The sequence below is a fragment of the Scyliorhinus torazame genome, chromosome 18, assembly GCF_047496885.1.
Source record: "Scyliorhinus torazame isolate Kashiwa2021f chromosome 18, sScyTor2.1, whole genome shotgun sequence".
Taxonomy (NCBI): domain Eukaryota; kingdom Metazoa; phylum Chordata; class Chondrichthyes; order Carcharhiniformes; family Scyliorhinidae; genus Scyliorhinus; species Scyliorhinus torazame.
Genome location: NC_092724.1, coordinates 49,066,861 through 49,080,588, shown reverse-complemented (window position 1 = coordinate 49,080,588; position 13,728 = coordinate 49,066,861). Strand labels below are relative to the sequence as shown.

The 13,728-nt window shown below is 44.0% G+C and overlaps 1 protein-coding gene across 2 annotated transcripts in view; it reads right to left on the bottom strand.

Moving 5' to 3' along the window:
• Nucleotides 1-13,728, bottom strand: part of sema6bb (sema domain, transmembrane domain (TM), and cytoplasmic domain, (semaphorin) 6Bb) — an 809,283-nt gene that overhangs the window by 228,497 nt on the left and 567,058 nt on the right. For both annotated transcript variants that reach the window (XM_072482724.1, XM_072482723.1), the window contains one exon: nt 7,203-7,304. In XM_072482724.1, the coding sequence (XP_072338825.1) occupies nt 7,203-7,304 (102 nt within the window). The remainder of the gene's footprint in view (nt 1-7,202; nt 7,305-13,728) is intronic.

Here is a 13,728-nt window from a genome sequence, read left to right as displayed (position 1 = left end):
CGCACCCACCGCTGCCGAAGAACACACCTTTGGGGTGTTCGTCATTCGGCAGGACGGGGCTGGTGTGAACGGCTGGAAATTCTCGGCCCCTGTTTTTGGCGCACACCCTCACCCACTGGCCTTGACTTGGAAAATTCAGGTGCATGAGATCCCTAATCATATGACTATAATGGCTGTAAAATCAATATTTGCCCAAATATAAGTTGTGCCGTGTTAGCAGTCAATGCTTTCTGTTGATGAGGATGGCTTCTAAAATTACTTCAGGCCCATCTCCTTAAATTCCTTTACGGCTTAAAAATACTTCCTTTTAACAAGATTCTGGGCTCCGTTGGGACGGGAGATGGTGAAGGGACAATGAGAATATGCAGAATTAAGGAACAATCAGAATTTAATCCCACTGTATCAAGTCTCACTGAGTAAGCTCAACACCTACATTGTACCGGAGGGCACACAAATGCACAATAGCAAAGTCTTGACTCAGTGAAATTTGAAGCAAAGTCTCAAACCCCTGTGGTTCAAAAACCGTGCCAGTGGGTAGGTGTTCAAATAAATTGGTGTGGTTGCACGGATTATAGATTTTCTTTTTGCGGCACAAAGAGAAAAAGAATGTGTTGGAAAGGTTACGGGGACAGATCAATTCTGTTCTTGTCATACGGAAAGGTCTGTTCATCACACCGTACAAATGTCAGAAAAATTCATTTAAGAGGAATACAGAATTAAAATGGAAGGAAGCGGGGACCCACTTTAAACACTGAAGTAAGTCAGGAAAGATAAAATCTAGAAAGAAAATAGGAATTCAACTCAACAGCAAGTGCTTCTTGCATCAATAATTCATTCTCTGTGTGTAGAGTAAAATATCAGGGCAAAAAAAGAATGGAGTTGCCGTTAAGCTGACCCCGGAATCTGATGTCCCTACACATTCTGACTGGTTAGTTTCTGCAGTTAATACGTCAACTGTCAGAAGTCCAGCTCACAAAACGGGTGATTGGTTAAATACAGCAGGACCGGGAATGTATCATGTTTAATTCCATCAGTTCTACAATTTTAACAGGGTTCCTTGGAACGGAGGACAACTCTGCTTCCTAATTGGCTTGCAATTTCTTTGCTGGAAAGCATGGAAACCAGAGGAAACAGCAATGGATTTGAGCTGGGTCAACATTTCAAAGCTAGCTCGCCCTGTTAGCAGAGGTTAGATGTAGCTGTTGTAGGAAATTGGGTGTAGCAAATGGAATAAAAATGTGATACTGTCAGTTGCACGGATTCTCTTTTGAGGCTGGGGTTGAAGCACATTATTGATCAATGTGGGAGTGTTCAAAATCCTGAAACAGTTTGGGAAGCAATGAAAGATTATTTCCTCTGGCCAGCGAAACGGTAGCCAGTTTTGACAAGAAACAAAGATTTGAAGTCCAGGGTCAGATCAACTTTACAGATTTCATTCGGTACCGTACAGGAGGTTAAAACAGCCTATAAAATTGAACATTCACCCATAGGAGACTAATTAGGAGCCAGGACCATCATCAATCCACATTGTTCCTAATACTAGTTCAACTAACAAAGGGCTGTATTACACATTTATGCTCACCTCCTGACTGCCAGTGGTAACTATACAATAAGAACTGGGCAGCAAGTCTCCAAGTTTATAGTGTTCAGTAATCACTTCAACAACAAAACTGTGCCACCTGTATCACCTTTATATATTGGCGCAGTCTATTAAACAATAAGTGCAATCTAATAAGCAATTAAAAACCCAGTTCCAACTTAAGTACTAGGGAACATTAACTCTTTCCTTAAAGAAAAAAAAGTATTCTTTAAATTTGAGGTAAATTACAATATACCATGATACAAATGTGTATTTTCTTCTGCAATAAATGCACCCCCCCCCCTTTTTTTTCTCAGTCACATATCTCTTCCTTACAGGAAAAGACGCCCCTCCTTAATAATTTCTAATAACTTCTTCGAACTAGCCCCCTTTTTTGTCAATCAGATAATTGGTAACTGCTATCAACCTACTTAATCTTGTGAACCTCCCTGTTCTCTAGCATTGTTTTAGGCTCGCTATGTGGCAGTTATGGGGCAGCACGGTAGCATTGTGGATAGCACAATTGCTTCACAGCTCCAGGGTCCCAGGTTCGATTCCAGCTTGGGCCACTGTCTGTGCGGAGTCTGCACATCCGGGTTTCCTCCGGGTGCTCCGGTTTCCTCCCACAGTCCAAAGATATGCAGGTTAGGTGGATTGGCCATGATAAATTGCCCTTAGTGTCCAAAAGTTCCACCCTCACACTCAGGATCGCCAACATGGTGTCAAAGAAGACCCCCAAAGCTCCAGCCTGTGGCATGACCAGAACTTGTGTGTATGGTTTGTGGGCCCCCTCAACAGCGTCGCACCTATCCTCCATCCCTTCAAAAAGGTGGCTCATCCTTTAGTAGAGTGCACTTGAAAAGCCATATTTAACTGAATGTCCCTCTTCAGATACCCTACAAATTTCCGCGATATGGTCCTCATAATTCTGTAACATGTCTATGAGATATACATGGTTCCTCAGCACATTCAATAACCCCTTTTGAATCTGCAAACTTGTAATCCCACTAATCTTGACGCGTGTGACCGACCGGTCTGGTTTCCATGCTGCAAAATTATTGTTTTACCAACTGTACACACAAGCTTTCGTGGACATTTCCAGTTGTCAAATCCATCTCTTTTTTCGTATCTCATGTCCCCTTATTTGAAAACATTTTCAGATGACTATGCATTGTGCCTCAAAGCACTCCAAATTCTTTTTCTGTTTTAAGGAATGCTCTTCTGCCTGCGTGCAGTGCTTTCAAATGCTCAGAAAAGATTAAGCTAATTGTAGTCCGTTCCCAAGCTGGAGGATGATCATTCATGACAGAAGGAATTTTGGAAATTCCCAAAAGATCAACTGATACAGACTGTTTCCCCCAACCATCTGTAGTGAATTTTTGGCACGGATGGCCCATGCTAAAGCCAAAGGTAATTTACAATTTGGCTTATCTGTCAACATTTTACGAAGCATTTAATCTATCATAGCATGATTTGCCTCGCACACCCCGTTACTAAATGTGCTTTCTGCAGCTCTATTCATAACTATTATGTTCATGCTCTCACACGTCCCCCATTCATCATTAGCACAATCTCCCCCCCCTCCCCTCACCCATTATCAGTGAGGAACTTTGCCTGTGGCCCTCGTCTGGTCCCTATCCATTTTTCCATGTCTATTCCACAATAATTTTCTTTACGATGTATAATTGTTAACTGTCTAAGACTCGTTGCCAAGTCTACAAAGTGTAAAATAAAAATGTTCTTTTCTTTACACCACACCTTAAGATCATTAGCCATAACATCATTAAAATCTCTTGCTAATGGCACACTCACTATGGGTCGCAATCGTGTTCTACTACATTTCTTACATATAACACATCTATCGGTTATCTGTTCTATAAGTTTGATGTATTCTTTATCTCTTCATCCCTGAGCAAAATTTTTAATCTTTGGGAAGATGGATGGACAAATTGCTTTAACACTTTAACACAGACTTTGTTTTCCAATGCTAACAGTGCTTCCCTAATTTCTTTGCAAGGACTCATTAACAGGATACAATTTAAGCTCACAGTTTGTCCAAGTATGATGGCCTTGTCACTTTCCATGTCAATTTTCAGAAGTGCTTTCTGCATCGATAGTCGGCTCAATAATAAAGGTATTTTGCTGGATACAACATCTGTGCATAGAAAATGTTTCCTTCCGATGATTTTACAAGGAATCACTACTATTTATAGAGATTTAAGTGTATTTTCATCCCTATATCTAAAATTCATGGAACTTCCAAATTCCTTAACCTTGTTCTGATCTTGTCCCTTAATCTAGGTAACTTTTCAGCCAGCCCATTCAACACACTCTAGATGTACATCTGCTGTCTAATATGGCACAATTGAAGGACTCTGCAACCAGCACATTCATCACCGGACATAAACTTCGCCTTACTAAGACAATGTCTTCCTTGGAGGGTCTTCATCTCATGTTTGATTTCAAACACCTTATTATATCGCTTAGGACAGTTTATTGTATAATGGAACTTTGGATCACATCTAAAACACCAGCTGACCACCACCTGGGCACTTCTGGGGTTCACTTTTCTGTTAAAATTTCCCAATTCATTCCTCCTGCTGTAATGTTTCTGTCCTTTTTGTATTTTTACCAATAAATCTTCTTTCGTATTGACGTTTGTGGCCTGTTTCTTGACCACCTCACCATCCCGTTAACATTGTGTCTTCCATAGTCTGTAGTACTGCTGATTGACCCATTTATGTCATTGTTAGGATACTTGACCAGACCCCAACCATTGTTCGGATACCAGACAAGAGCCCCAAACAATTTGTCAATTTGTAAAACTCACCCCAGGATTGATCACTCTGACCAATAGGTATAAGTTATATTAAAACAAACTTTAATGTAAACACGGAATTAACCACATTAATATCAAAGAAATAGCTTTACAATTAACAGTTAAACAGTTCTTAAATAAAAGGTCAAAAACTTTAACCTACACCTTCATTATAAATATTCCAGTCAAACAACCAAAATACAGATCAAATGTCACTTATAATTAAAGTTAACACAATAGGTTTACTTGCGGTCTTTTGTGCAGAGACTTTTGAAGAGAGACCTTTTCAAGAGTAGGTCCAGTTCTGACTTGTCAGATCCTTCTGCTCAATCTAACAGCATTTGGCAAAACTGCAAACTACAGACAGACATGGCTCCTCTCATTAATTACATCATCTATATCCTGTTAAAATGTCCCATGACCTGCTTAGTTAGGGCTAAATACAATCCCTCAAACTATCTATACCCCAGGGAATCGTCCACAATTAAAACAATGTCCCATTAGCCATCTTTGTAAAATTAGCTCACTTTTTATGATGCCTGTATTACAGCTTTAGTAGACACCTTTGAATGGATTTTAAACCAGGAATGTTAATAACATTGCTGCCACAAATATGAAACATAATATATACCAATTTCTACATTCATCACAGTCATGAAGGCTGCCAGGGAGGATTATTTGTCCAGTAACTTTTTTAGAGCCTCTGACATTTGTTCTAGCAGGTTGTGTCTTGCTGAAACCTGTCAAAACCAGAAGCCTAGCCATATTTGCAACTTTAGCACAGTTCAATAACTTGAACACCAGCACTGACTGAGGAATTTCTAGATGGAATTTTTGCAGCCTTATATACAATCTGTTAAATTCCATTATGTACTATTCTATGGGGGTATCGTCCAACTTTCTATATTTGTCAAAATCTGACCAAGCCTCATAAGCACTTAATAAGTCATCCTTTTGATAAATATGATCCGTAAAAGTTAATAATGTATCCAAACCTTCATCTAAGTCGAAATCTCGATCTCCAATTCTGAAAATACCTCATCTTATTTTGCTTTTGCTTTCGTACAGTAATGAAAGTGCCAAAGTCATTCCTTGTTTATCTTGGCCAAGGACGTAACCCGTGTCCACATGGTAACTTCATTCTTCCATTGGTTATAGAGTTGACGCTCAGAATACAATGGTGGGTAGTCATACCTCAACACGCTATCCTTGGATTCATCCATTTTTTTTCAAAGTTACTCTGAATCACCCTCCAAGTTAGAATTCAGAATAGTCTTTCATCAGAAGAAATCTTAGTTTGCAATCCTTTTTTCTTACAGGCAGAAACCATACTTTGTTACCATTGTTTAGCTCCAATGGTAAATATATAAGAACTGGGAAGCAAGCCTTGACTCTTCAACTCCAATTTACAATTCTCTGTAATCTCTTTCCAATAACAAAACAGCGCCACCTGTATCCCCTTATATAGTGGGCAGCACGGTAGCATTGTGGATAGCACAATTGCTTCACAGCTCCAGGGTCCCAGGTTCGATTCCGGCTTGGGTCACTGTCTGTGCGGAGTCTGCACATCCTCCCCGTGTGTGCGTGGGTTTCCTCCGGGTGCTCCGGTTTCCTCCCACCGTCCAAAGATGTGCAGGTTAGGTGGATTGGCCATGATAGATTGCCCTGAGTGTTCCAAATTGCCCTTAATGTTGGGTGGGGTTACTGGGTTATGGGGATAAGGTGGAGGTGTTGACCTTGGGTAGGGTGCTCTTTCCAAGAGCCGGCCAGACCCGATGGGCCGAATGGCCTCCTTCTGCACTGTAAATTCTATGAAATAGCTATGAAATATATTGGTGCAATCTATTAAACAATTAAAATTCCAGTTCTAACTTATAAACTAGGGGACATTAATATTAGGGGGGGGGGGGCATAGGGAGAGGGGTGAAGGCAGAGGATAGATCATAGAATTTACAGTGTAGAAGGAAGTTAGTGAGGAGAGAGGAGGAAGGGGGAGGGGGAGAGGTGGCGAGGGAAAGAGGGGTGGGGGTATACCTTCAAGCAGCAGTGCAGTAGCTGCGGAGGTAGCCATTGCTGTCCATGGGACCCCTCTGTGGGCCGTGCAACAGCAGTGAAGGAGGAATCCATCTGACAACCTGCAGGGATGTTACCAAGGTTTGAGGTAAAGTGCCAGCTGGGGAAGAAGATGGCATTTAATTGAACGCTCAATTGGCCACCGATGGCCGCCGTCCTGTTTAGGTTCCCGCCTGTGATAATATGCTTAGGCAGCAGGAAGATATTGGTCTCCTCTTCCCATCGGAACGTCTTCCATTGCCACGTTACCAGCTCTCCCAACTCTCAGACTGTCCCCACAGGTCCTTTGCTTAGCTGATATCAAGTGACTCGTTTTGGAGCAAACCTGTGTGGAGCAAAGGCCCAAATTCAGCTCTCTAGCCAGTACTGCTGAATCCTGTAGACCTTACCTTGCACAACTGAATTTATCCCTCTGGTATTAGTCAATGTGCAATGAGCCAAATGGCCTCCTTCTATCCTGAAATTTCTAAGATTCTTTTCGTCCAGATGTAGACATCCAGATATAAAATACTACAACGGAATTCTTTCTGTTTCCACCCCTTTAGGCTTATACTGCCAAAATGTTACAAGTCTCACAAAGCCTTCAATCCTTGTATAGGCTGCCAGGGTCAATAGCCCTCAGTTGACAACCCTGGCTCATTAAGTAGCTGGCATCTTGTGTTGTGCAGGCTGTAAAGGAGACGAGCACGGCAAACACATACAGGAATGTTACAGGAGGCAACAGTCACTCACTGTGTAATTTGCACACACTGGATTATAAGCATTGGTCCCGCATATGAAGAGCGTGCTGCCATTGCTCTTCAAAAGTACTTTGATAAAGTTCCGACATTCTGCCTGGAAATAGAGAGAGAAAAAAAAAGAATCATTATAACTCCTTCCGAAAAATCTGCTCTCCTAATTTGCTTCCTTTTTAAAACATGCAGCTTCTCCCTATGATTTGGTGATTTCAATGATTTGAAATTACACATATTAACCCTTCACACTGGCAGAAGCTTCAGGAAAACTGTTTCCCTTCTGTTTGCTTTGAGGGGAATGTGCCGAGACCCCGAAACAATCACAAATCTTACAGCAACAAATCTATTCAGAATTCAGAAATTTTCCACTTTGGAGACTGCAGTAAATTTAGAAAAGAAGATTTTCATTGGCTGCGAAAAATTGGAATATTGAGGATCATGGATACAACTTGGCCAAATTTTGATTGGACTTTACACATCAACACCTTGAATATCGCGATAGCATATTGTTATAACCTGCCTGCTTACCATTGGCTGGGGACTAATGAGAATCCCACAATCCTGTGGGAGCATGAGCTTCCCCAATGAGGGGGGGCGGAGAAACCATTAGTAAACTCCAAGTATAAATAAAGCTGGCCAGTTTAGGAACCAGTAGGAAGGAATGTGCAGCAAGGGAAGTTGCTGCTGCTGTTATATATATATGTTATTGTAAATAAATGTTATTACTTTGTATCCTTAAAACTCGTGCTGGATTCTTCGTGGCCCTTACAAAACAAATGGACGACATGTATACAACGGTGACAGCCGCAACTGCAAATTGCATCTATTTAACTCAATAAAACATTCTGAAGTGTTTCACAGAAGTGCAATCAGACAGAAGCTGACAGAGATGGCCCAAAGGCTTGGTTAAAGAGGTAGGAATTAACGAGTGACTTAAATAGGGGGTGGAGAGGTGGAGAGGCAGAGGTACAACACTGGTGTAAGGAGAACAATGAATGATAGCGAATTAATGGTGTGTTTAATATTTCCCGCAATTTTTATTTCCATTCAAGTCAATAGAAAAACAGTCGGGAACGATGTGAAATGAGGCACTGATTCGCTATCAGCCAATTTACTTTATAATATCACAAAAAGTTAGAATTGCCTCCCTTCAGTCCTGTATGTTAAATTGTACCCATAGCCAACAACAACTTGTATTTATATAGCACCTTGAACATGGTTAAACATTCCAAGGAACATCATGGGAGTGTGTCTATACAAAATTTAATGCCAAAACATTAGGACAGATGACCAAGGAGTTCCTCAGGGTAGTGTCCTAGGTCCTGCCATCTTCAGTTGCTTCATCAATGACCTCCCTTCCATTATAAGGTCAGAAGTGGAGTTGTTTGCAGATGACTGCACAATGTTCAGCACCATTTGCAGCTCCTCAGATAATGAAGCAGACCATGTCCAAATGCAGGAAGACCTGGACAATATCCAGACTTGTGCTGACAAGTGGCAAGTTACATTTGTGCCATACAAGTGCCAGGCAATGGCCATCTCCTACAAGTGAGGATCTAACCATCGACCCTTGACATTCAATGGCATTACCATCGCTGAATCCCCCACAATCAACGTCCTGGGGGGTTACCATTGATCAGACACTGAACTGGACTAGCCATATTAATACTGTGGCTACCGGGACAGGTCAAAGGCTCGGAATTCTACGGTGAATGACACACCTCCTGACCCCACAAAGCCTGTCCACCATCTGTAAGGTACAAGTCAGGAGTGTAATGGAATATTCTCCATTTGCCTGGATGAGTGCAGCTCAAACAACACTCAAGAAGCTTGACACCATCCAGGACAAATCAGCCCACTTGATTGCCCCCCTTTCCACAAACATTCAAACCCTCCACCACTGACTAACAGTGGCAGCTGTGTGTACCATCTACAGGATGCACCACAATAACGCGCACCATCCAAACCCACGACCACCACCATCTCAAAGGATAAGGGGGAACACCATCACTTAGAGGTTCTCCAAGTCACTCACCATCCTGACTTGGAACTATATCGCCATTCCTTCACTGGTGTCCATAAAATTTAGGGTTGCAACCACCTCACCGGTTGTGGGGGTCGACATGGGGCCAGTCGATAAAGGCAATCGGCTCAGTGCGTCAGCATTTCCTATCTGCGTTCCTGGTTTCTGTTGTCGCGCGTGCCTGAAGGCCGTCTTGGAGAACGCTTCCCGAAGATCAGAGGCTGAATGCCCTTGACTGCTGAAATGTTCCCCGACTGGAAGGGAACATTCCTGCCTGGCGATTGTCACACGACAACGCAGAATTGCCGAGCAGAAACTGATAGCCAAGTTCCACATACATGAGTATGGCCTCAACCGGGACCTTGGATTCATGTCGCATTACATTCACCATCTGACCTGGGCTTGCAAAATCGTACCAACTGTCCTTGCTTGAGACAATTCACACCTCTTTAACCTGTGATTATCCCTGTCTCCAGTCGCTCCGTCTGGACCTGTAAAGACTTAATTACCTGCAAAGACTCACATTCAAAGTATCGTCTTGCATCATTGGCTTTGTCTATATATGTGTTTCTCAACCCACCTCGTCATTCACCTGAGGAAGGAGCTGTGCTCCGAAAGCTAGTGATTCGAAACAGACCTGTTGGATTTTAACCTGGAATCACAATGGGGTTGGCGATCGCTGATTGAGTTGAGTTGAGTACAAAGGAAGACATCTCGGAAACACAAGATTGCGTCGTTAGAACAAATGTGATGGAGAAAGAGAAACTGGGTGAATGGAAGAGAGTTCTGACACGAAGCAGAAAGTGAGGACGTGCCGTCAAGGTGGAATGTTTTAAATGGAGGATGTGAGTGGGGTCGATGAAGATGTTGTCCAATGAGAGAACAGGTTCAGACAGGCGGAGGAGGGTGATGGGCGATGCAGACTGGTTTGGTTTCATAGAATCATAGAATTTACAGTACAGAAAGAAGAAGGAGGAGGAGGCCATTCAGCCCATCGAGTCTGCGCCGGCCCTTGGAAAGAGCACCCTACTCTGGCCCACGCCTCCACCCCATCTCCATAACCCAGTAACCACACCTAACCTTTGGACACTAAGGGGCAATTGAGCATAGCGAATCCACCTAACCTGTACACCTTTGGACTGTGGGAGGAAACCGGAGCACCCGAAGGAAACCCACGCAGACACGGGGAGAAAGTGCAAATTCCACACAGCCAGTCACCCGAGGCCGGAATTGAACCTGGGACTGTGGAGCTGCGACGCAGCAGTGCTAATCACTGTGCCACCATGCCGTCTCCTTTCACGGTAGAAGGGGAGAGCTCAGACTACTTTGTCAGGGATGGAGGTTTAGAGGGATTGGTAGTCCTTGGTGAAAAGGAGATGTGAAATGTTAAAGTAACAGAGGGAATTGATAGAGTCATCAACGTATATGCGTATCCTGCAAGATGACTTCAAGATCATGTATATATGTCATTGGAACAATACGCATGATATCCCCAAGTACTCATGCGGCTTGCAAGCTCCCAAAAATAACAAGAGAAGAGGTGTATTCTGATGTGAGGTCTAGTAACTGACAGGAACGATTACTCCACCTGTCACCGTGAAATAAGAATCAATAGAAAAAGAGATCCATTCCAATAGGAAGATACATTTTAATGTTACTATAAATTCAAAAGCTGGTCTGATATAAGGTGTCTTACAGGTTGTCTTTCAAACACCCAGAAATATGGGAAAAGAAGGCCGGTGATTGTGCCTCCCAGAGGTGAGATTTAGTTGAAATCTGACAGATGGACACAAGGGGTGGGGGGGAAGAGAGTAGAGAGAAAACAAATAAACAAATAACTTGCTTCTATATATCTATGTCTTATCACAGCTTTCAAGATGTTCCATTTCACAGAAAACAAATTGCTTTGAAATGCAGCCACTCTTCTGCCAATAAACACAATATTTTGCTCATAGCTAAACAGAATAGCAATGAGAGGAGTCACCTGTTGATCTGTTTTTCATGGATGAGGGATGAATGTCAGAAACAAAACTGCACAAACCCCCTGCACTTCTTGCATCAGTGGCTCGGGAATCTTCAACTTTTAATGGCCTTTCATCAATTAGTTCAGCTGTGACTAAGCTGCATGATTATCAGCTGCTGCTTTGAACCTCACACATTGCAACTGCGGCTCTGCTGGTAGCTTGCCTGAGTCACAAGGTTGCGGGATCGTGCTCCATTTCACACACTTGAGTGAGAACTCCAGGCTGACACTGCGAAACAGACCCTCCCTCTCTTGGATGGGACATTAAACTGAGGCCCCTCAGATGAGCAAAAAAGAGCCGGGGAGTTAGCCCAGGTGTCCTGGCAAATATTTATCCCTCAATCAATATCACTAAAACAGATGATCCAGTCATTATCGTGTTACTGGTTTTAGGGGGCAGCAGGGTGGCACAGTGGGTTAACCTGCTGCCTCATGGCGCCGAGGTCCCAGGTTCAATCCCGGCTCTGGGTCACTGTCCGTGTGGAGTTTGCACATTCTCCCCGTGTTTGCGTGGTGTGGTGATATTCATCACTGTAAATACACAAGGGGCTAATGTAAATACACTCGGATTAAGTAAACACTAGAGGGAGCACCAGAGACATCATGACACTCAGACATTCAACCAATGTTGAGTATAGGACATGACCAATGGGCAGTCAAGACACCCAGAGGTGACACTACCACAAGGAGGCTACCCATATAAAAGGACAGGGCACACATGCTCTTCCTCTTTTCCATAGGCGACACAGGGGCAGATCAGAAGCATCACACCCACATGTGGATTAGAGCAGACTGGTTAGTTAGATTGAGTTACTGTAGCAAGATTAGCAGGAGAGTTGAACTCAAGTAGGAGAATTGGTAAACCTATCTCCAAGTCTGAACCTTCCTTTGTCAGAGCATACATCAAGGAAGCAGCTTATGCTACATGAAGAAGCATAACACAACATGGTACCAGTAATGCCCTGTTAAATCTCTATAGTTCAACTCGACATATCCGTGACTACCAGCAACAGCACCCAGGCAAGATGTTTGAGATTCCGGTTCCACAGCAGCTCAGGTACCATGGCAATCTCAGTGCAAACTGGCGTGCATTCAGGCAGAGATTTGAGATCTACCTGATAGCGTCTGACCTAGATGGCGTGGCGGATGCAGAGAAAATAAAGCTTCAGCTCACCATTGTGGGTGCATGTGCAGCAGAAATCTTCAAGACCTTCAAATACTCAAAAGGGCAAGACAAGAGAGACTTCCAGACAGACCTGGACAAGTTTGAAGAATACTGCGAGGAAAACACAAGACAGAACGGTGAAAGAGGCGCCAATACTCACCACGAGGCGAAGGTAGACCTGCAAATGCAGAAAACGGCAGGTTTGATTGGCAACCATCTTGGGAAAGGAGCCGCACATACACAGTTCCCCAAAAGAAGCGTACCGGCAAAACAGTGTTTTGCGCATGCGCGAGAAGCCGCGCATGCGCAATCCATTTCTACGTTCTACGTCACAGGCGTCATGACGTCAGAGGCCCCGGACCACACCCACTTAAAGGGGAAATGTCCTAAAACAAAAAAAAAATTTAAAGCTAGAAAACACAATTCTTTCACCTGGAACGACAGCACAATGCCTGAACTTCGACCAGTCGCTGAAAGTAACCTCCGCAGAACCCTGCAACAAGCAGTTAGCACCGCCCTAAGAAATGATTTAGTCCTTGAAGACTACGACTCAGAAGATCATTTCATCATTGGACGTGGCGACCTCAGTACCAAATCCGAACCGCAACGAGATGCGTTGTACAGTGAAGAACCCGACACAGACGTGGGCGAGTTCTTCGGATTTGAGGATCCTCAGCCCAGCATAGACGACATCCTAACCCATGAGTACAGGATTCTGCTGCGGCCTGACGCCAAGAGACAGAGAGCAGTACAAGCCCACAGAGGGCGGCCTGACGCCAAGAGACAGAGAGAGGTACAAGCCCACAGAGAGCAGCCTGACGGCAAGAGACAGAGAGAGGTCCAAGCCCACAGAGTGCGGCCTGACACCAAACCAGTGGTCCACGCACCACGAACAGTGCTCCACGCACCACAAAGAGTCCCCGACTCCGCACAGAGGGTGATCCACGCACCATGAAGAGTCCCCGACTCCACACGAAAGGTGGTCCACGCACCATGAAGAGTCCCAGACTCCGCACAGAAAGCGATGACAGACTCCACAGTGAGACCACTGCACGTCTCCACACAGAGAACACAGAAAGACTCCACAGCACGACTCCATTGAGAGCGCACAGATCGACTCCACAGCGAGACCACTGCATGACTCCACACAGGGAACGATGCCAGACTCCACAGAGAGAACGATATAAGCCTCCACAGCGAGCTCGTTGACAGACTCCACGATGGAAGCAACACAAGACTCCAGAGTGCAGCCCTTGCATGAACAAGACCATGAAGGTCAAGCAACCGTATCTGAGCAACCAGCAGCAGACGAT